Below are 24220 nucleotides of genomic sequence, written 5' to 3' on the forward strand. Positions count from 1 at the left end.
TTTTCCATGTGCCCTAGCATAGTTTCCAGGAGGATCCGCTCCATAATCTTGCTGGGCACAGAGGTGAGCCTGTAGTTCCCTGGGTCTTCCTTTTTTCCCCTTTTTAAAAATGGGGTTAAATTTCCCCTTTTCCAGTCAGTGGGAACTTCCTTGGACTGCCACTTCTCAAATATGATGGGTAGTGGCTTAGCCACTTCATCTGCCAGTTCCCTCAAGACCCGTGGATGCACCTCATCAGGTCCCATGGACTTGTGCACCTTCAGGTTCCTTAGATGGTCTCAAACCTGATCTTCTCCTACAGTGGGTGGTTCTTAGTTCTCCTGGTCCCTGCCTTTGCCTTCTGTGACTTGGGTGGTGTGGCTGGAGCACTCACCACTGAAGACTGAGGCAAAAAAGTCATTGATTACCTCAGCCTTGTCCATGTCCCGGGAAACCAGGTCTCCTTTTTCCTTCTGGAGAGGGTCCGCATTTTCTCTAGTCTTCCTTTTATCACTGATGTACCTATAGAAGCCTTTCATGTTGCCCTTGACATTCCCAGCCAGATTTAATTCTATCAGGGCTTTAGCTTTCCTAACCTGATCCCTGGGTGTCTAGACAATTTCTCTGTATTCTTCTCAGGCTACCGGTCCTTGCTTCCACCCTCTGTAGGCTTCCTTTTTGTGTTTGAGTTTGTCCAGGAGCTCCTGGTTCTTCCATGCAGGCCTCCTGGCATTTTTGTCTGACTTCCTCTTTGTTGGGATGCATCACTCCTGACCTTGGAGCAGCTGATCCTTGAATTTTCTTGGGCTTTCTTGGGCCCCTCTCCCCTCCAGGGCTTTATCCCATGGTATTCTACCAAGCAGATCTTTGAAGAGGCCAAAGTTCGCTCTCATGAAGTCCAGGGTATTGAGCTTGCTGTGCACCCTCCTCGCTGCCCTAAGGATCCTGAACTCCACCATTTCATGGTCACTGCAGCCAAGGCTGCCCTTGAGCTTCATATTCCCCACCAGATCCTCCTTGTCGGTGAGAACAAGGTCCAGCATAGCACCTGTCCTCATGGGGTCCTCTGTCACTTGGAGAAGAAAGCTGTCATCAGCATATTCCAGGAACCTTCAGGCTTATGCCCCACTGTGTCGTCCCTCCAACAGATATCATGGTGGTTGAAACCTCCCTTGAGGACCAGGGCTTTTGAACATAAGGCAGCTCCTATCTGTCTATAGAGGGTCTCATCTGCTCAGTCTTCCTGGTTGGGTGGCCTGTAGCAGACCCCCACTATAATGTCACCTGTCCCTGCCCTCCATTTAATCCTGACCCCTAAGCTCTCGGTCAGCTCCTTATCCATCCCCAGGCAGAGGTCCATGCACTCCATGGACCCACCAACAGCATTTCTAAGAGACTTTGGATCATTTATGATTACTACTTCATTAGGTTTAGGAGAACTTGCACACTGAAGGAAGACTGACTGGCCTTTTTTAACTCTTTCTTTAAAATATTGGTTAATTTACTAAATAAATTTTGACACTTTAGGCAGTCCTGACTGTAAAGACCACTAGCGAGACAGAAGAACTACTTAATCACAGTGTCTCTACAGTAGTCCAGGTCCATTTACTTATATGGATACATAAGTAAGATGCAAACAGCAATGGTATGTTACTGAACAGGATACTGAGCAGAAGACAAAAGAACGAAAAATTAAATTAAAAAAAAAAAAATTTCCTCCATGCAGTTCTGCATTTCCTTTAAAGCTATCAATCAACTAAGTCTCATACCTCTTCCATGCGTTCAATCAGTCGGTCCAGCTCACCAATTCTCTGGTCTTTTTCCTGTATGCTTGTTTCTGTAATCTGCATCTTCTTATTTGCCTCTTCAATAGCCTTCAGAAGCCGATTCGTTTCCTCCTTCAAATAAGGACACCTACAGTCACGTTGACATCCAATATATTGATGAGGATTTTTTTTTTTTAGGCCATACAGCCAGGCCTAAATAGCTTTTAAGCTGTGCTCAAAGCTTTTCACTACACCCGCCCAGAAGCCTGGAAGACCTGTGACCCTAAATGTGAATTGTATAAACCAAAAGATGTGGGGCACTTCAAATTGCATAGGTGTTTGTAAAGCATCATTACGAAAATCTAAGAAAAATTTTTACCCGTTTCTTAGATAATTTTTTTCTCTTCTGAGGATGCCGTGAAGTAACAGCATAAGAAACACACGCTGCTGCAGAAGATGGCAAACTTTGCTGTTCAGAATGCTACGTTTAGCTTTGTACTTTCCTCACATATAAAACAGTATGAATAGAAAGACACTGGGGAATCTACCTTCAATCTCAGTCATTACCTATCTTTATTGGTTAGAAAAATGCAATGACTAACTGCTCATAGAAACATTTTACTTGGGGGTGGAGGGAAACCAGGGGACAGGAAGAGTTCTTGCTCCAGTAGCGTCCAATGAAGTTGTTCCGCCTCCCCTTCTTAAACTATCACTAAAATTAGAAATTATATTTTCCTCTTTTTTTAGAGAATCAGAAGTTAAAAAACCCAACTTACTCCATTTCAAATTTTGAAATCTACATTATCATCACTGTTACTGTGTTTGAACACATTCTTTTCTTAGCCATACAACCCCCAAAGCTTGGAAAGTTTAGTAATTATGGCATGACTAGTCACAGAGACAGGAGTGAAAGAACACATGTCAACTCTGGAGTATTAAGTGACTGAGAAATGACACCCAAGCTAAGCACCACTCATACAGACTGGCTGTACATACTAGGAGGATTTCTTTCTCAGCTTTATGTTTCTGCTCCTCTTCTCGCATTTTTTCCTCATACTGACTATAGAGTTTTCTTGTCATCTCTCTCATGACTTCAGCATTGGCTTCCTGTGACGATTCCACCTATGAGAGGGGAAAGTTGACCCATCAGTCAGTAAAGCACTGCTGGCAGCAGGAGAAACAAAGTTCATATGATGTGAGTGTAACACTTTGAACTTCAGCTCACCTTGTTATAACTTTAACACTGCTGAAGCAGATTTTTATTTGCATCTAGAGCATTTGTCTTCCCCCATTTTATAGAAACATGGATTAGAGATGGTCTAGACTCAACTCCTGTTTCTGGATGACCACGACCATTCAAAGCAATAATTCCTTTAAGCTTGACGTAAGTATGTGTTGTTAACTAGAAGACACTGCTGTACCCTCCCTCCTCTCTCTTGCTTTTTCACATACTGCTCTTTGTGTAGGCACAAGAACTGGGGTGACCACAGAGCAAAGCATAGCAGGGAACAATCAGACTTAAAATTAATATACTTGGGGGTTTGGAAGGGTTAATTTTTAACCACAGGACCAGAAACTTTACTACTGCTATAGGGAAGAGGGCAGGAATGGTAATTCAGAGACAGGATTTCCCGTCTGTTGGCTCAAAATACTGAACCACACCCTCAGTGATTGGACACCAGATAGGGTATTCACAGCTTAAACCCATCTACTCTGTAAACCGCAATAAAAGCAAAGTAAAATAGCTGGTCCAGAACATAGTTCTCTTACCAGAGATGCTATAAATCAGACAAGGTTATAGCAAAATGCTGTGGGTGCTACAAAAACGTCAGGAAGAGGAGGAATATACTGTCATCTGGAAGAAGAATAAAGTGTTCCCTGCTGATCGCTACAGTTTACACAGCCATCAAATACCCGATTCTGATGATTAACATTTTGGGTTCATTTTTTTCGTTTGAAGGACTGAAAGATTTATTAAACCATTGTGTCTATCTTGCATGGTGGGAACAAGCTGTTTTACTATCCTGTAGGATAACAACAGTATATTTTACCCTTTGAAAAGGGACTGAGCTCTGAAGGACTCCACTTGTACTGCAATTGCCCCCTTTGGCATCTCACCTAGACCAACACTGGGGCAGGGATAGTAACCTGCACTTTATGAGAGGGAGTGGAGTTAAATTAAGTTTCAGTACAACACAAAACCTTCCACATTTTAGGAAGCCTGAAAGAATCCTATAGTTCAGAAAAAGCCAACAATGAAAACTCAGAGTTCTTAAGATACACTGAACTGGAATATGATCTCTGGCACTGTCTTTCCATCATTCCTTTGCTTATAGCTTGAGCAATGAGAGTAAAAACAAGCATAAAAAGGTAGACGCATCAGGGCATCTATAACAGTACTCTTAAGCAATGTCTCCAACCTCAGTTATTGTTATGATTGTATGAATAAACCAAACCTACTTAATAAGCTACATGGATGTGTTCTCCTACCCAGAAGGTAGTTACTGCTTTTCAACTGTTAACCTCCCAGATTCCACACCATCTTACGTTCACCACTGGAATGGTGAACATCCAAGATGTCTTAGTATCTTTGATACACAATTTTATGCTTAACTTTCAAAGACAGCAATGAGGTATTTTATCCACTAAGTTTGTAATAAAACTGCAACTTTGAGGTAAAAATTTAAACTTTTTCCTCATTAATTAAATATGAATAAATCAGCAGTCATTTTAATTTCACAATGACAGATTCCAATACAGTACTATACCCAAATTAGTCTATTTTGAGCAATTTTAAGAGAGACAAAGGTTTCCAGAAGAGGTATTTTTGGTTGGGGCGTGGTTTGTTGTGGTTTTTTTAAATGAGATTAAAGGAATACATTTGGCAGAGGAGGGGATAAAACAGTCAAGCTTTCTGGCATATAAAACCTTCCAGTTTGCATTTTATTCCTGTACATTTCTCTGAAAGAAATAGCTTAATTCTCTTTCCAAGACACTTGCTCTTACAGCATGTATCTGCTGACCATATGCTTGTAAGACTTAACAGATTACCTATTAAAAATTGTGCAATACCAAATAAACAAATTCAACATCAAGAAATTCTTATAGCACTGTGTACAGTTATAATATTCCCTTACTTACAGCAATGGACACTAATAACCATTTAATTATTTGAATTTTCACCTGCCAACATCCCTGAATGGTAATCCCACGTTATAGAAAGACTGACTGCTGCCAGCTGAGATTCTTTGCTATTAAAAGAGTATTGATTCGCAGGAATATGTCAGCTCTACGGAACGATGAAGGCATGAAGAACCCTTTACAAATAAGGCCAAGGAATTAATTTAACATACTTCTAATGCCCATGCTGTGCAATATTTTCAGGGGAGTTTATATACCGCACCTTTAATTTCAGTAACTGATTTTCAATTTGTGCTGTTTCCAGTTGCTTTTGCTTCTCTCTCAGCTTTTCCATAGATTGCTCATGTGTATGTTTTAAATTCCTTATTTGTTCCCTTATATCGGTGTTCTCCAATGTAACATCCACTAGAGTTTTCTAGAAGAAAGAGGGAAACCACATATTAAAAATCATAATCAGTCTGGTGAACTAATACAGCCAAGAGATTATGGAACAGACAGAACATTTAAGAATTTCCTGATGTATCAATGCAGCATGAACAGTTTTGCAAGTTTTAACATTTAAATTTATGGCTTTGGTTGTGTTTAGTTTGCTAGGATGTCTTTCCATGAGGACATGCTCAATGAAATCAAGTCCTGGAAAACTATATAAAAAAAGAAAGGACAGGGATACATTTCAGTATGAATGCTACTCCCAACAATCTTGTTTTCTTCTCTCCAAAGGCCATTCTATATGTATTAAGTGCACTAGACCGAGAAAAACTGTGACATACAAGAAAGCAGGAACTTTAAGTTGTTCAGCTCAGATACATGGGAATTTGGAAGTCTTTAAAACAGAAAATTCATTCCCATCTTCTCCCTCTCCCTACATTTCACAGTATGTAAATTCTCACAAGTGTTTAGCATCCAAACATGCCACTTCCATTTATGTTAACCAGTGAAGGTAGGAGTAAGTCAGATGTACCATTTTCCACAATACAGAACAAATCACATTTTCAACTTAGACTTTTTGTAGAGACATAACTAGTGGCATTAGTCTGCTGCAGATCAGTATCTCTTTATTGTATACTATTTTTAACAGGTTTTTTAAAAAAACACAGGCGTTGGAATTTTTTTTCTTAGTTTCCTAAATTAGCTGCCATAGATATCCAAGACAGTACTTTATAGGCTTGTTTAGTGTTAGAATCTATATTTGTCATCCATGTTTTATGTATGCTTTTAAATCCATGTCAGAAAAGGCAGTTGTCAGCTGTGAAACAGCTATTAAAATGTACCTGCAAGTCTATTGATGCTGATGTCAAGGAGCTGTTCATTTCACTAAAGCTATCTAAGGCTGCAGCCTGCACTCGCACATGATTCTCTAAGGATTCCTGATGAGCATTTGTCACCTGAGCAGGAAAAAAAAAAAAAAAAGTTTTATGTAGAATAATGATTAAGTTTACCTATTCTTTCAAAGGGAGCTATGGAAGAGAAATACCCCATGGTTAATTTTCACAGTACTAGGATGCTTAAAATATACAGGCCTCAAACCGTATTCTTGCACCTCAAAAACAAACAAACAAAACTTAGTATCCAAATATGCTAACAGAAATAAGGCACAAGTATCTATGTTTATTGCTAGTCTGTAATCACTGTAAAAGCTGCTCTTTTTGAAAGGACAAGAGGACACTTGTCGGATGTCTACTTGGTTTATACACACAGAGAGGGCAGATTGTAAAAAGTCACAGAATGAAAAGCAGAAGAATGCAAGAAATGAAGGTTTGGGTGAACTGTAGAATAGCTTTAACTAAGAAGGAACTGACTAATCAGGTATGTAAAGAAGCAACATCAAGAAGACTTAAGGATGAAACAATATGAAGCAGGTAGAAGTCAGCAGAGAGCTTTGTTGTATGATAATATGTCATATTCTGTTAAGTACACAAATGCACTTAAAAACTGGAGGGGTAAAAAAAAAGGCAAAAAATTACATCATTTAAGAAGAGACCAAAACCCAAACAGTGTAAATAATTATGAACCATCCAATAATAAAGAGAAAAAAAATGTTACTAATGCAGGCCAGCCCAATTCACATTCTTAAATAGACCAGACTTGTTTCTTCATAAAAACATAAGAACACTAGGGACTGATATGGAGAACAATGAATGTTTAGTAACCAAGTCATACACAGATTAGGTCAGCACAGGGAACAGAAGTTACTGTTAACCCTATATAAACGTGTGTTCATGTAAAAACAAACGAACAAAGAAAAGCAGAAATGCTTTGGATTGATTAAGAAAGTTACAAGATAAGAATTTGTATGAAGAAGCATACTGCTCAGGGCAGGATATTGGAAGTACAAATTTCAAACAAACTTTATGAACAATAAGTAGTCCTGGAAATTGATGGGGGAAAAGCACAGTGATTTAAAGCTGAAGCAAAGAGTATATAAAGGATTTTAAACAGGATCCCCAAATAGTGTGAAAGATGGCAGTCATGTAAAACTAAAAACAGAAACCAAAGCAACCAACCAAACAAACAAAAGCATATATTATTAGGTAGAACAACACTTGTGCTTTCTTTCAGGCAGTCTTAAGTATTAAAAAAGGGGGGAGGGTGTCTCATAATGTGCCATTTATGTCAGAAAGAGTGCTTCATAAACTGCTAATTTGCTGCAGAACTAGACATTCTGTCAGAGCTGGTCAGAAACCCTTAATTAAGAGAGATGTTCAGACTCATGCAGGATTTCTACAGGTCTGACAGAAGATCTGGAAGTGCAGAATATCATCAACTGCTATTCAGTAAGGATCAGCAGCAATGGCAACAAAACAACATCTGAATCAGCATTTGCCTGCATGCATACTGGGTGGGAGACTCACCTTGCTGGCATCATTAAGACTATTTAACACAGTTTACAGAAGTGCAGTTTTCTCTCCCTCCTCCTCTCAAATCAGGGTGATTTTTTTGGTTGTTTTTTTGACACTAGTTGCCACAGAATAAAAATACCAGTTTAACAGCAAGTTCTGATCTTTATACATAATGCAGCATGCAGGGAGCTGACAGCCTCCAAATGAGGACAGCAGAAGGGCACAAGTCAGGGTCTCAGTCCCTTGAAGGCTGGATACATTTAATTGCCAAAGCTTCATCTGAACCAGGGCTGTGAAAATCAATGTTGAATGCAAAATCCACAGCAAGTTTTCAGGGAGATTTTTTGGACCAAAGAACTTAGCAGTTTATTATGAAGGATGCTTCTACAGACTGCAGTAGCTTTTATTGCTAAAGCAGCATGTCAGAAGAAAGAAAGGTCATCAAATGACCACTGAAAGCCTCAATCAAGAACCAAAAGGTAAGTAATTTCTAGAACTGTCAAGCACTTTAATACTAAAGAATATTGCTACCTCTTTTACTACAGTGTCTAAACAATGAAGTCAGTAAAACAGAGCAAAGCCTGTTGAAATGACACCAAGTTGCATGTTACTCCTAATTATGTAGGTTATTTATTCAATTCACCTGGCAGCTTACTGGTACAAACATCTCCACTAATTGTCAATACACAAAGACAATGCTATCAAGATCATTCTTTTATTTCCAAGAAGCAGGCAATTAGTAATCCCATATGCAAAAGCACCCCTCTCGTACTTTACCTTCCTGGAGGGAAAAATAAATAAAGAAATAAAAATATAGATGTCACATAAAACAATGAACTGGAGTGGTTTGAGAAATTAATTCTGTTCTGCTGAAGCACAAAAGGTTTCTAGATAACACTGGGGCACTTATTCTCATATGCTTTCCCTGCAAATAAATGTATACTTACTTTCAGTTCATTTGTAAGCTGCTGTATTTTTCGTTTCATTTCATCATATTCACCATACATTTTCTTTCTTACTTTTTCCAGAGTTGCTCTCACCTGGTGTCAGAAAAAATAAAATGCCTTTATCAAACTTATTGATGATACTGTTTACATGAGGACGGGATTTTTTTTTTCTATGTCCTTCATTGTTACTTTCAGTAATTTCTGTTGTTAATCTACCTTTTCATCAACAGCAATTTACTCTCAAAAACAAGACAAAAACTTAAGTCTTTAGACTTGACTACGTAGGGCTGACATGAATAAACATCTCCGAGTAATTCCAAACTTCTCTGTACACACGTAAACACTTGTAAATTAATAATTTAAATAATGAAATTCAATTAAATTATCTGTAATTCATTCTAACCTTACTAAATGAATTAAAATTAATTTGAGCATATAATGTTTTCTTTCTGAAAAAAAGCATCCACACATGGATTTAATACACCTGCATACTTTTTAAAGTGGTTAATTAGTTTTCCCTGAGTATCCCTTGAGGATAAACCCTTTAATTTTGGACTTTTAGGCTCCTATCCAGCTAAACAATGTATTAGCATAAATTTACCGATGCGATTTCAAATCTGAAGAACAGAGTACTCAATATAATTTTATTTAAGAACTATAGATGTAAATTATACCTTGCCTTCTTAAAAAAAAAAAAAAAAGAAAGAAAAAAAAGCATGCTGGAAGCCACTTGGGTTTACATGCCATTGCAATCATGCACAGAACCAGTCTTCTCAAGAGCACACATTGTAAATGATAGTGAAATATTTGCCTACAGTCTACCTTCCAGCTACATAATTCAAACTCCCCAACCCATCAAACACAGACTGACTGCAGACAATCTAGGGCTGTTAGCTTACCTCTTCTCTGCATAGGCTTGGGGAAAGGAGCGAGGGGAAAACATTAGTAGGGCCTTATACAGGAGGGGATGTTTCTAGCAGCTCTGCACTATACCCACTCCTGCCTAGAAAGAGGGGCATTGGCCATCAGATCTATGCAAGGAGTAGGCACAAGCTTACCCCAAACTACATGGAAGGGAGCTGACTCCAGCACTTCACCTCAGGAAAGCACCCCTCGCCCTGTCCCCGCCCACACATAAGCATGCACACACATGCACACACCCTGCTCTTTGCGAGGTGCAAATTTGAGTCAGATACAGAGGAAACTGTCAGCAGTTCTGACGTGGCCCATCATTTTTGGTCTATTTAAGTCAGCATATACGTGGCACAAGCTGAGGACTCTTATTTAAGACTCTAGAGATGAAACTTATCTGACAGACCAAAGTTCACAAATTAGCATAGCTCAGCACAGCTTCCAGAAGATGGGAGAGCAAAGGCCAGTGCGTCTCTTCCCACATCTTTCCCACTTTTTCCTGAAAGGATCAGTACCCTGAATGCATACGCAAGACATGTAGTTCACCTGGTCTGACATGTCCCTCCACGCCACAAGCCGGCTGTGAACAGGAAAGGCCAGGGAGATGGTCCCAGTGCAAGCAACCTGTGCCAGGTACCAGAAACAGCCCAGCCCGGGGAGCTGGACCTGCTGTCTGACAATTCACCCATCCCCTGACACCATCCCAGCAGGGTAGATAAGCTACCCGGGCAAACAACCAGCAGCCAAGGCAACTCGAGTGCCTCGCCTGCACTGCAGTAGTGACATACCCTAACAGTGAGTGCTCGAACTTGAGAGCGGTGAATGCTGGGAGCTAACAAACTGTGAGTAATAAGGGACAGAAGCAAGTGCGGATAGGTAGGACCAGGCAGATGTTAAGAGCACACATAATTACAATCTTTACACTGCTGGCTTGACTTGGTGTTCCTCCCTTTTATATCAACTCAGTTTGCACTTGAATCAGTGTAACACTGATAACCATTGAACAATAGCCTCCCGGGTGGTGAAGGTGGATGGAAAGAGAAGGTCAAATTACTTGCCCTGGGCTATTTAGGGGATTATTGTCAAAGTAAGTCTGAGAGCCAAGGACTGACAGGCAAAGAGATGCTGAGTTTCAAGCACAGAAACCAGCAGCATCAGAAATGCTTTTTTTTTTCTTTCAGGACAGCTTCTGCCAATTACAATAAATGAACATAGACAGAGAAAGTAGTACAAAGTCATCCTTACTAGGCTGACTATTTTAAGGCTGCCCCAAAACACATTCAAGTGATTTTACTATGTCACCTAATTTAGGAGCCTTTTCAAAACTGGGGGGTTTGAAGCAGGGGAAGAGAGGAGAGAGTTTATCCTTTTAGGTGTCTGCTTACATAGTTTCTTCTGTATCACATTTGAAATTACGAAGGCTTCAGGACAGGAACCCCAAGATCTGTTTGGCAGTTTGCTTGCCCAGCTGTAGCCCAGTCAGCAAGCATTAACAAGTACCACTTGTCACAAAGGCCCTGAGTCTGGACCACACAGTTCCCAGCTATGTAGCATGCTTTTTTTCCCCAACTCAAATACTAACAAGGCAAGCCTTTAGCTTCAGAGTAGGTGCCCAATTCAGGTGTTGGGCTAGATGTCAGTCGTCCCACATACACTCACAGCTCTACATGAATATATGGAAAGGATATTTGACAAATTTTGAGGCTGAAAGCATAACTCACTTCTTTAATGTAATTCATCTCCTCTTTCAGCTGATCAGCTGACCACCCATAAACCACCATTTCTCTCTTATGGTTGTTGTCAGTTCTGTGCACAACGCCATACACCATCCCATGAGAGAGCTTCCCTGGAGACATGCCATTTGGTACATGGTAGAGCTCCTTAAAAGTAAAAAAAAAAAAAAATTAAAAAAAAAATTATTTTTAAATCAGTACTAGAATAAAAAAATAACAAACAAAAATACAGTAACATAGGTCCAGGAGAGACAGCCAACTCTAGTGAAAGCATAACAGTACCTAAGAACATTAGTTCCCAAATGTTTTGGGGCCAAACTGTCAACCTTCATGTTTTTGGAAAGATCAATGACCAGTTTATAATTGATAAAGATGATAGAGATATCTAATTTCCACTGGCTTTAATGGAAGTGATATAGGTACAGCTAGAGACAACAGATTGGATTTGTGCAAGGAGAGGTAAAGGCATGTGAGAGAAAAAGTTATCCTGGCTTATTTTCATTCACCAACAGATGCCACCTTTCTGCATTCTTCCAGAGAATTGTCAGCTCTCACAGTTCCCTTTAAACTCTTGCAACCACAGAATTGCCCCTCACTCCCCGAACTCCCTTCTGTAGGAAATATAAAAATTCACAAGTTTAATGAAAAATTTTATAAAGTTCTCTGAAATTCAAACATCTTAGGCAAGGTTCCTTAAACAGAGCTCAAAAAGTATCTGTCTATCTTGGAGATAAACAAAGTAGAATTTCAGTTTGCATTTAAAACTAACTAAGGACCTCCAAAGCAATCAAATATTCATTTCAGGGCTGCATTTCTCTTATAGAAGTTGTACAACTGGCATTGTAAGAGCCCAAGCAAAGCTATGAAACAGCATTCATGTGGGTGTTCCAGTGTTATTAACGATTGTAGGAAGATAAAACTTTGAAATCAGGTCTTGACAGGTAAATAGAAAGGCTGTTTAAAAGTGCCTACATTTGTTATCTTAATGATCTGCAGAAATTTGTAAAAAGTACTTGTATTAATTGTGTATCGTACTTTAAGGCACTCCTTGCAACAGACTCCTCTTATTCATCTCATCGATACACTTAGTAAGAAAAATATTCATGTAAACAGTAGAAATCATTTCCCTCAGCATGTAAATAAATATCTGCAAGGTCAGATGTAACCACCCGACCTGACTACTCACCTAGCCTCCCTCCTAATCGACCCAGAGAAACATCCTGTAACAATCATCTGAAATGAGTCAGTCTCCAGAAGTACTAATTTCTCTTCCTGATTACAAAGAATTTAAACTAGCTTAGATGAAGACATCCACATTATGACTTTTTAGAAAGAAGGGAAAAATATATTCTTACCTAACTTTGAATATTTGCAAGCTAGGAACCTAAAATTAGATTATTCCTGAATAGAAAGTTGGAAAGATGCAATCTTGGAAATACAGCTGTTACTGCTTAGCTTTGCATGTTGTTTTTCAAAGGACAGTGCTGGGGACAAATCAGTTATAGATAATTTTACTGAACTTTCTCACATTAGACATACCAGGATATGGGTAAAATTGAGAATATTTACTACATTGACTTTAGAATATGTTTGGGGTTGGTTTTTGTTGTTCAGTAATGACACTGTATGAAAACCGACAAACTTTGAGATTCTTTACTAAATTAAGAGTCGAAGCAGCATTTAAATAATCTCTTTGACACCAAACAAAGGCTGCAAGAGATGAAGCTCAGCATCTTATACCCATCTGCAGCTGCATCCTAGAGAGTCTCCAGTCCTTACCATGACATACAGTGATGATAGCATCTGCAGTCTAAAGCAGTAGCACTTCCAGTTTTTAGCAGCCAAACAAACACGACTATGGTGGCAGTGTAAGAATAAATACTTCTTTGGGTAAGGGAAAAACAAACAGAAAAATCTACTTGCATTAAGAAGAATGGGTCATTTATTTACATTGTGTCCCTCCCGCATGGCACTGACAGATTTTCTGAACGTTGTAAATCCTACACATTTTCCTTTACCGTATTATTAATAGCTTAACCATTTTGATGAAGCTCTGGGTGTGTGTGTGCAGGGCTGGGAGGGGAACAATCACAGAGCAGACGCCTAATAAATAATGTTTCAGGCAAAGAACAACAAAGCTATAAGCAATCATTTAAAAAGAAAGCCTTAAAACCACACAATGGAAAAACAATGGGCCACCACCCCTACCTATACATGATAGCATTTTGCACTTTGAAAACATTATATGCAAAGCTTCATATCCTGCTAATCAGAAGTTTCATAATTATGTATTATTGGGGGTTTTGTTTTGCTGCTGGATGCATACAAACAAAACCCTCACACCTGATTTTTTGAGAGTAGAGAAAATGCATAAACTAGATGGGGACATAACTCAAAACTTTTTTGTGTTTGTTTGCTTCCAGGTTTGTACAGTTTCTTTGATAGTTTCATCACAGCTCCTCCCCTGCATCTGGATATAGGGATTACATCCAAGTTTCCATCTTCCTGATAACCAAATAAATAATCACTTTGATTGTTTAGAGGTTACTAAGGCACCAGACACTGAATTCATAAATCCACACCCTTTACCCATGACCATTCATTTTTTACAAGCTGAACAGCTGAAAACCAGAAACTATGAAGATCCTTTGTGCCCCAAAACATTAGCAGAATTGTTTACAGTGCTGTTTGCAGAGTTCTGTAAGAAAATTATGATCACGTTCCTTATTTTTAGAATATTGTAAACACATTCGTAAGGAATGCTTTGAAGGATTTTTTTTCCCCTCTAAGACCAATAAATTCAGACCAATGGGTTTGCCACTGGAGATTCACTCATGGCACTTACATATTTCACAGCTGAACAGACTTAAATTTACATCATAATGGGCAGTACATGCAGGATTAAGTATGCACAAAGCCAGACTGGTGACATGTCTCTTGCAACAATGCTAAACTTGCCTGTTGTCTATATTTGCAAAAGCCTCCCAAGATGCCTTTGTCACTTCTCTTTCAGAAGATGAAAAGAATCTCCATCATCTTTTGAGTGTTCCAGTCCTACTATGTGCTACTTAAAATACAGGATATTGCTTTTACCCCCTTCTTATTCCTCCTTTGTATCACAATCCCCAGGCAAGCACCTGTTAAAATTTCAGTAGAGTTCTTGCTTGACTTAAAGCTGTGTGAACCAACAGCTATGCAAATAACTGCTCTCCTTATTTCTCTAGTCTTTTTCCTTGCTGTTGTATTCCACCTATGCTTACCTTCCACTCCCGCTTTTCTCTGGTTGGTAACTCTTAATTTCCATTCAATGACAACCTGTTTCAGGGTTCAGCATATGTCCTGACAAAAAAGAGTTAACCTGATGCAGTCTCCTCTTAGAGGAAGGGTTACAATCAGGAAACTTTGCTCAATGCAGGGTAGATGGGTTGCTTTGTTTGTTGACTATTTTTTTAATACAGGAGGCCTTGCTGAATGGCTCAGTTCTCAAATTGCTCCACGAAACTGTAAGACTAAGTATGCATCAAGTATACTTTCTGCCAGTTTGTCTCCTCTTTTAAGCTACTTTCACCCACCTTTGTTTATTTTTCTCCCTTCAGTGTTTTTTCCTTTTCTGCCTTGTCCTCTGTTCTTTCTCTGTCATGTCCTCTCTCTCCCATGCCTCCTCTTCCACAAATCCCGGATTTTCCACATCTCCAAGGTCTACAGAATGTTTTTTAAGTCAAATAATTTTTACTGTTTTCCTCTATGTCCCATACGTATCCACTCTCAGAACTCAGTTTTCTGAGAAGGTCCTCACCTGTCCCCACTCTGATCAGCAGTGAGGCATCTCAGTGATGATAACAGATTAAGTAAATACATGCAAGTAATTAGGAACAAGTCAATACTGTAAAGCTAACCAGAAAAGTGCTTGAAGATGAAAGGTTTTGTTAGATTAGTTAACCATTGCTATTTAAGATCAAAATATGAGCCAGCTCTGGAGTACAGGGAAGTTCTCACTCCCCACCTGCGTATGCACTTGCTGCACTGAAACAAGCCCAGTTGTTGCCCCAAATTATGCTCAAAATCCCTTCTAATCTGAGCTGCTGATCTGAAAAGGCAGGCTTATCTTAAGCAATTTGTGAATATTTCTTTGTACGTATAGTCAGTTATATGACCGTCCAAGGTAACAGCAAGACATCATGCTGATGCACATGAATACTGCAGCAGCTTCCAGGAACATGCTTTGTCTATGTTGAAGCAACAGTCACGTTGCACTTCGTGTGATCACACAGCATGTACTAAAGAAATGCAGACTATGTTTACTTAATTCATAAATATTTAAAACTGAAGCCTACACCCTAAGGTTGCAAAAGTCTTGATAATTGCCATTCATCCTGCTTATGTCTCTGTCCAAGGAAGTAGTACAAGTAGCATGAAACAGGTGAAGCAAAGACAGTGTAAAATCAAACCCTACATATGAGTTGTTAGCTGCTTTTTTAATTGCCCATGGTTTTATTGGCATTATGTAAACAACGCTGAGGGATGATTTGCTACCTAATCTATCTCCATCAGTTTTTGAAATGGAAGTCAGATACCTCCATACTTTATAATTTCTCCCAAAATTGGAAGCAGAAGCACAGAAGAGATAAAAACGGACATCTAATGTAATGATTAGCACAATTCTGGTTTATAAACAAACTCATATGGCCTTAAAATTTTGCTAAATCATGATCTGTTTACCTACACCATCTAAAAACTCTTCTTTTAACCAGAACTATGTCAGTTAAGCGAGGTTTTATCTTTTCCTCAACTGCCACATTCCAGAGGTTTCTAAAATATCCAGTTATCTTTTGTTTTTCCACTAGTTGTACAAGGAACAAGAACATTCACATTGTTACTTAGGTTATGTATTTTCTGTTTAGTAAAATGACAAGTTTATAATATAGAGCTCACCAAGGAAAGTTACTGTGCTCTGACAAAAGCTAGCTATGCTTTTATGTTTTTTTATATTCCTCTCCAGCCCATGAAACTCATGTAACATTTATGGATGTTTCATACATAAATAGTATTAAAATAGGGAAAACACGTGAAGATGTAGACATGGTGTTCTTAAATTCATGACGTTAAATAAGAAGTATCGTTTAACACATTCCAACTTTTAAGCTCCTTGAAACATAGAATTTAGATGCCTATCTCAAAAAATAGAAGTGACAGGCATTATAAAAAGTCGTATCTGATCAGTGAAATCCGTGCACAGAACACCAATGTTTATACACTAAGAAAAGAAGATACAACAAATACAGCAGTAACCACAGAAGCCAGTGGAATTCTTTCTGTGGTTTTCATATAGTGCTGTTTTTAATTAAGGTGTCACTTAATTAGTACACATTAAAAAAAAATCAAGCAATCGGTGCTGGAGGGGCTGAGAAATGCTAACATCAGCCACCTGTATCACGTGAACCACATTTGTTATGACACAACTTCTGCTATGCTGATGGGAGTGGGCTGGCAGCAGCAGATCAGCAGAGAAAATAGACACTGTGCTCATTGAATCTAGGACAACAGCCCCAGGTTCATTGCACTCATATTCTTTGGTCCAGGCCTGACACAAGTTTCTGCCTGATTCTCTCCATCACATACAGGAGCAAACTCCCCTTCTGGCTTCTTTACAGCCTACTTTTTTGCTGGGGAAAAAATGTTGCTATGTTTCTGTATTCCTGCTTAGGAAGCAAAAAGAGTTTCACCTCTTGGTTGTGGTGCTTTAAAAACATAAGAAAATTAAAGAGTTTGAGGATATATACAGCCAAATTACCAACTAGAGTTTAAGACTAAATGCTGTTCAAACTCTGTTGAAAGCCACAAAGACAGGCAAATGACACAAATTTCTAGAGTGTTATCTCATTTTCATTCTCTTGTCCATGTGTCCAAATGAAAAAAAAAGAAAAATCTGTCTATACATATGTCCATATTCTGCCCTCAAATGACTAGCTGCAGCTTCCAATGACACTGCCAAATTTAGGCGTGACAGTGAAGAAAGGGACTGATGGATAAAAATAAGCTCAATCCCAAACAGGGACAATACAATTGTCTGGTAGCCTTTTATTACACAAGACAAGGCAGGCTTCAGGACATGCAGATTTTGCATACAATCTGATGAGCACAATACTCCTTTGTACTTCATGGTGAAGTAAACAGCCTCACACTACTGTCATCCATTGTCTATCATGAACAGAAGTAATGGAACAAAATCATGATAGTTTCAGATTCTCCCTACCTAAAGTGCTAACAATTCAGAGATACTTAGCAGTAGGCTTTTAGCCTGTAAAAAGCAAACAAACCAACCAGCCTTGACTTGTAACTTCAATTCTCATATACTTTCTTAAGGTATCATAGCCTAAATACGAATATAAAAATCCAACCTGACACACTGGAGCAGACGCTCACTCCCCCTTCAGTTTTTGAGATCAACTTCTAAGTATGCACCATCTGCCAGCCTTTGACAAAAGACAGGAAGAGGCCATCCTAGTACAGTAGTGCCTGCAGCAATTTTGTTGCAACAAAATTGCCCAGCTCCATCACTTTGTTTTAATCTCTTACACTGGTTCTTTTTTATTTCATGGGTATATAGCAATAAAAAAGTCAATCTAGAAACTTAATGCAGTGATACAGATTTAATGAAACACAGTACACATTTTTCTGCTAAACTTGGTCTACAATGAAAAAGGCTAAGTTAACACAACCCATAGAGAATCAGTTCTGACCTGACATCAAGCTCCAGAAAAAATTACTGGGAGGATGAACACTATTAAAATCTTCTGTGCAGTTCACTAGCTGATTTTGCAACTGAAACATCTCTTAGTGGTACTGAGCCCCAGAAAGATACAGAACAGTAGGAAATGGTCAGTAAACCACCACCATGTCACATTAGGGCAGCTCAGAATCACCTCCTTCTAATGAAGGATTTGGAAGAGGAGATTACAACCAAATGTCACGCCATGGTATATTTATAGTTTTCTGGCATTCCCTTTGACACAGCAAGGTCTCCACTCTCCTCCCTCACCAGGAGTAGGCAGAGGCAGGGAAGAGTCTGTTGCTCTTCAGCACTTGCCCTGCCCAAACAGGAGAGCGCCTGGCAGCCAGGCGCAGACTGCCTGATCTGCCTGAGTGCTCCAGCAAAAACTGTGCAATCATAGAACAGCTCAGGTTGGAAGGGACCTCAAAAGATCACCTGGTCCAACCTTTCGTGGGAAGGGGAGCCTAGCTGAGATTATCTAGCACCCTATCCTATTGCATCTTGAAAACCTCCAGTGATGGGGACTCTGCCACCCCTGCAGTTCATTTCCATAAGTCACACTAATATATTTTAAATACAAAAAAACATTTTTTTATTTTCCCATAATACTTAATACAAGAGATCTGCCGTTAAATTTGATTCTTGAAGCTGTATTTTTGACCTTAAATTATAAAGTGCAAGGCAGAAAACTGAGCAGTTCCCTAATTTCTCTCTATTATCCCTATTTCCAAGGGGGCACAGTTCTCATAAGACTGTATGAGGATTATCTAGCATTTGTAAAACCTGCTATTCTCAAAGTGCTTAAGCAGTTTCATTAACATGGAGTCAGTTGAACATGGGTGGATCCACAGAGATACGTGATCACTGCTTTTAGGAGATGCTTTTTTTTTTTAAATTAAATTTTGCAGTAAGAGAAAAGTATCACAGCATGACTAGTCAAGAATCCTGTGTGCATTGTAAGTTGCTGTGTAACTAATTAAAATACATAAAGCAATACATTACATAGACAATAAAAATCTACAGGTAATACATTACTGTCTTGTTTTAGAGACATGAGGAAAAAACAGTTCATGATCAGTGATTTTTTTGTCACCACTTCTATAGACTATGACTACATGATCTGTAGGGCTATTTTTTTTTTAATTACACAAAGACTGTAAAACATAAGTAGATGGCACAATTACTCTGTGTTTTTTAATTACTATGAAATTGACTAATTAGATCCCATCTACCTCTGAAGGCTGTATGTATGCTTTCTGCAAGTCTTTAAATTGTGTAAAAGCACTGACCTTTAGAAAACTACTCAGAACGTGCAATAATTAAGTTATATACCTTTTCTTTTGGTCTCAACTAAAAAGGACCCATCTCTTAAAAATCACTGTGCAATATACTGGAATGTAAGATGAGCCTGATAATGTATTCATTACCTTTCATATCCTCTCCTTAACAATCTCTGATGTAAAACCCACTTTCCTTTACTTATATTATGGGGGAAATACAGCTTTCCTTAAATACAAGGTGCCACAGAGAAAAAAGTTGATCACATAAGAAAGTCACTACAAATTGTCCAAGTCCTAATCATTCACACTTCTTTCTTATTATTACACTACTCAGCACAGTAGAGTAAGTCATGAGTCAATACCTATCCTCAAAAACAAACTTACATTACTCTGAGGGCAATGAGCCCATATGTTTAGGCCAGGCTGAGGGTTTCTGCAATCAGATATAAACTGACAAGAGACTGACAGAGTAAGTGGTGGGGGAAGCTACTCCAAGTGCTACAACTAAACACCTCTGTACAAAATTAATTACTGTTCAATGGTGGCCCAAATTTAGTTTGCATTAAGGCCTCTTTAATCCATTCTGTAAGTAACATTTACAGATCCTCAAGGACCTATTACTCTGCCAGAGGAGTATATGAAAAGCTGAGTGTATACAAGATTCCACCATTAGAAATATCTGATAAGGAATCTTTATCTTGACCATTTTACTTTGCATTTATTTTTATTGCTTTAAAATGTCTTTGAGTCATTTTACAGTTACTTTTCCTTCTGAGTACCACTAAGAAATTATTTCAAATACATCCTATTGTTGTTTTGCTTTCTATTGTCATATTGCTATTCAGACACTGGGTCTGGTAAACTTAGCCAACTTGTTTGATTTTGGTTTATCAAAGTATAAATGTGAACTTGTGGAGCTTGTCCACCTTCCCTTTTTAGTCTCCATCCTTAAGACAAATTAAACATCATCTATTGGTCTGAAACAGCTCTTAAAGAACAAGTTCTGCTTCTGCACCAAAGCAGCTGTAAGATTTTTTTGTGTGCACACTACTTACTTCTACAAAAAAATTGCCCTTCTGAACCCTTCTACGCACATGACCTTCAAATCACTTTTCACTTCACAACAATCTTGAATTCTTTATTTTGTATTTCTTATTAGTACATCACCCATTACCAAAATCAGCCAACACAGCAAAACATTTAAATACCAGGCAAGCCAGCTTCCATACACATTGAGGCTCAAATCTTGCACACTGTTAAGCTTGCATGAAACATAAAGTCCCCTTCAGGTGAGCATCAAGATCCTGTTTAATGCAAGACCCTGCTCTTGATAGCAGTTTCCTACTCTTTAATATATATAGATATTAAATAATGAAGTCTTAAAGGTACCTCAGTCACAAATCACTTACAATCTCTGTGCTGTTCCTCTACTACTGTCCTAGTTTACATGCAATCTTGCTATCCCCCCACAAAGAGGCTCAGGCTCAAAGCTCACAGCTGACTTAGCTTCCACACGTTCTTCAGTCTTCCAAGTTGACTGGGTTTTGGGCTCCCAAAAACAACTAATACCAGCTTCTGTGGATGGCAATATTTACTCTTTGTTTATACAGGATTTAACTTTGATTCTTAAAACTTACATTTTTCTTTCTTTCAGGTTCCTTTGCTCCCTGTTCAGGCTGTGAGCCTTCATCAGGTGGTACTGTTAAGCGTAACCTACAGACGTTCATCTGAAAGGAAAACAAATGTTTGGTTTTAGATTTAAGTGTTAAAAAAATTATTTTAATAACTTGCTTTACAGAATGAACTGTACTAAGATTCAAGTTTTAATTTACTATTTTCTACCTTCTGCCACGTGGCTGACAAAAGATTATGTTTTTAAAGGTTGGAGGGGTTTTTAGCTGGCAAGAAATAATTCAAGGGCATCCCCATAATTACATGCCTGAAATAGCAAAAATCCATTTCAATCAACATGTTCTTATGCACTCATAAATGACATTGAGAGCTGAGATAACAGAACAATGAACACCATTTTCTAGTTTCTCAGTTTTGTTTGCAGATTTAGCATACATTTAATCTTCAAAAACTTAGAAACACAAAGTGTATTCTGGAGTGAATGCCTCTTTTCTGTTCAGTATATATCTAAGTATTTGATCCAAGCATACCTCAGCACTGCAATTCCACTGAATGTGAATAGGAATATTACTGAAATTGGACACATACAAGTTGTTTGTAAAAACTAAGCTTCAAAATGATTCAGAGAGAATTTAAGAGGTATTGTTTCCCATCTGATTTCAGAAAAGCCATTCTCTTGTTGAGCAAACAGGCCAATAGGGTTGATACCTTTCTATCCACAGTTGCAGTTTGCCTTGCCTTTGCCTCACAGATTTTAGGTGTAACGATATTTTTAAAGCAATACATTTCATACAAGAAACTTGTTTAAAACTTTCAGTCTTAGTCCTCTTCATGACACATTTTTGTGGAAAACAACTATAGGTCCTAAACAGAGCATAGCAAATATGAAAAGAAAAATTTGTCTGTCCAAATTTGAAGCTGCACAATACTTTCCCATGAAATCCCAGCTGTTGACAACAAACAGGCCTCTTAAAGCTCTTGCTCAAAATGTCTAAAATATCTCTTTCAAGATTACTGTGGGCCATCACCACTGTTCTACAGCCCAGCATCTCATCTGATCTAGATCTCTCCAGTTTCTCCTAAATACTTAACTCCAGTCATGCTGAATGTGTACCTTCCCTCTGAAAGCCACCTTTCCATTGCACTTGCCCAAGCTCACAGCTCATGTTTTTGCTCATTACAGCACTTCCTTTTGCCTTCAAAATGGCAATCGTGTTCTGCTCACAGGCATTCAGAACACAGCTGCAAAGTCGTTTTCATAGACCCTAAATCTGCCGTTTTATAATTCACTTCTTCCAACTGTCTCTCATATCAGTTAAGCTAACTTGACTTCACTTTCAAGGCTCTTTACAACATGACCTCATCAGAGCACCGCTCTTCAGCATCACAAGGATTCCTGTTTTCCCTGTTTGCAAACAACAGACTCTTTTCAACTCTTCAAACAAGCTTTAACTTTTTCTTCTTCCCAAGCAAAAGCAATTAGAAGAACCACCTGCAAATATCTGCAGCAACTTCACTGTTTTTCTTCCAGCCTTTCTTTAAATCTGTTGAGATGACAAATCAACAATGTTTAGACTAATGGTATACTGCCAACTGTCTTAAAAAAAATTCTACTTTGTATTGCTTTTCATCTTCCTCCTCAGCTTTGTGTTTTAGGTCTGTGAGGCCTTCTACCAATAAAGAATAGTGTCCTGAGACACAGCTAAAGTTTCTATAAAATATGTGAGCTGTGTCTGTATTATAAATTAGAAAAAAGAAAAAAAAAGAAGTCTATAATAAGGTCAAGGTGAAATATAACCTACTCTTTAGACACATCTGTGGAGGCTACTTTTTGTGCAGTGGGCTCCTCACCGTTAATTCATCATTCAGCCATATACTCGCAAATACAGAACAAGAAGCCACAGAGAAAGTGACATAAACCCCCCAAAACTTAGTATAAAAGCAGGTTATGCTTTCATGTTTGCTAAAGAAATCTGAAACAATGAAACGCATTTAAAAATGATGAATCCTTGCACAGTGGCTTTTCACACTGATTTGACTGCTATCTTTGTTCTTCTGAGAACACCAATGCTCCCCATATACTGCAGAAGCTCAAGGTGCTTCCCGCTTACAAGTCAGTTATCAAGATATACTAATAATAAACTCAACTTTGGAGCTTGCTGATTCATAAGGTAATTAATACCACCTTTTCTCACCTATTTAATTTCCATTTCCCCCTGCTCTTTCTTCCCATTAGCTTAGCAAGGCGGCTCTTTCCTCTTAAAACATGCCTGTTTACAACAAAAAGGGAAACAGACTGGCTTTCCTCCATGTAGGCAAACAAAGAAAGACCCCACCCATAAATAGGAAATTGAACTGAATTTGTGCTGTGCAGAAAGTGATAGATGAGGCCAACTTTTTCTTACAGTGATTTCAAACGAAGAAAAACTGGACTAAAAGGAATGAAAGGATTGTTAGGAGAAAACATGAAAAATACCTCAAATAAATAAAAACAGGTAATCACTGGCAACTCTAAGTTAGGAGAAATGGAGCTGTGTATGATTCTCTGAAGCTGGCAAATGGCTTCCCTGTTAGTCCCTATGCAACTAATTATAGCCAACATACTTATAGATTCACAGTGTAGCGATTGTAAATAAGTAATTATCCCTGTACCTGTATACCACTTAGTGAATCATGACTGCCTGTCCCATTACAGCAATTGATGTGTTACAGGGTTACTATGAAGGAAATCAAAGCAGCCCAGTACAGATGGCAGTCAAATCATAACAACTACGTTGGAAATCTAAATTAATAACAGTAATCTGCTGAGACTAAAACATTGTACAACCAAAGGGTTGTTATAATTTAAACTGCTTTTCTTGCCCTTTTCTTTTCACATTGCTTTCTCTATTACCCCCCTGAATCACTTTTTTCCCTCACTTCCTCATTTCCACACTTGCTCCTTACTTTTAAAACACCTCAAATCATTATCATATTTTTGGCAGTATTTTTGACACAAAATAAAATTTTAATGCTTTACTTTGCAGTCTGTTGCATGCAAATGCCAAACAGAGGGTGGCATTGGCAATCATCTAAGGATTCCAGCCTTGAAGTCATGCCCAGTGAGGCTTGTACAGCAGTGACAAAGTACCACCCAGTTCCTGGCTAGGACAAACTTATATAGGCTGTACTCTTGCTATTGTTTATAACAATAGGACTTCCTCAGCATCCCTGGGGAA

At 38.5% G+C, this 24220-nt stretch overlaps 1 protein-coding gene across 2 annotated transcripts in view; it reads right to left on the reverse strand.

The window, feature by feature from the left end:
* Window positions 1–24220, reverse strand: part of MYZAP (myocardial zonula adherens protein) — a 65290-nt gene that overhangs the window by 37916 nt on the left and 3154 nt on the right. For both annotated transcript variants that reach the window (XM_049812237.1, XM_049812236.1), the window contains exons 2-8: window positions 21008–21097; window positions 11307–11465; window positions 8674–8766; window positions 6158–6271; window positions 5149–5301; window positions 2742–2867; window positions 1749–1877 (exon numbers count right to left, since the gene is read on the reverse strand). In XM_049812237.1, coding sequence (XP_049668194.1) covers window positions 1749–1877; window positions 2742–2867; window positions 5149–5301; window positions 6158–6271; window positions 8674–8766; window positions 11307–11465; window positions 21008–21097 — 864 coding nt within the window. The remainder of the gene's footprint in view (window positions 1–1748; window positions 1878–2741; window positions 2868–5148; window positions 5302–6157; window positions 6272–8673; window positions 8767–11306; window positions 11466–21007; window positions 21098–24220) is intronic.

Source organism: Accipiter gentilis, chromosome 10 (genome assembly GCF_929443795.1).
Source record: "Accipiter gentilis chromosome 10, bAccGen1.1, whole genome shotgun sequence".
NCBI lineage: Eukaryota > Metazoa > Chordata > Aves > Accipitriformes > Accipitridae > Astur > Astur gentilis.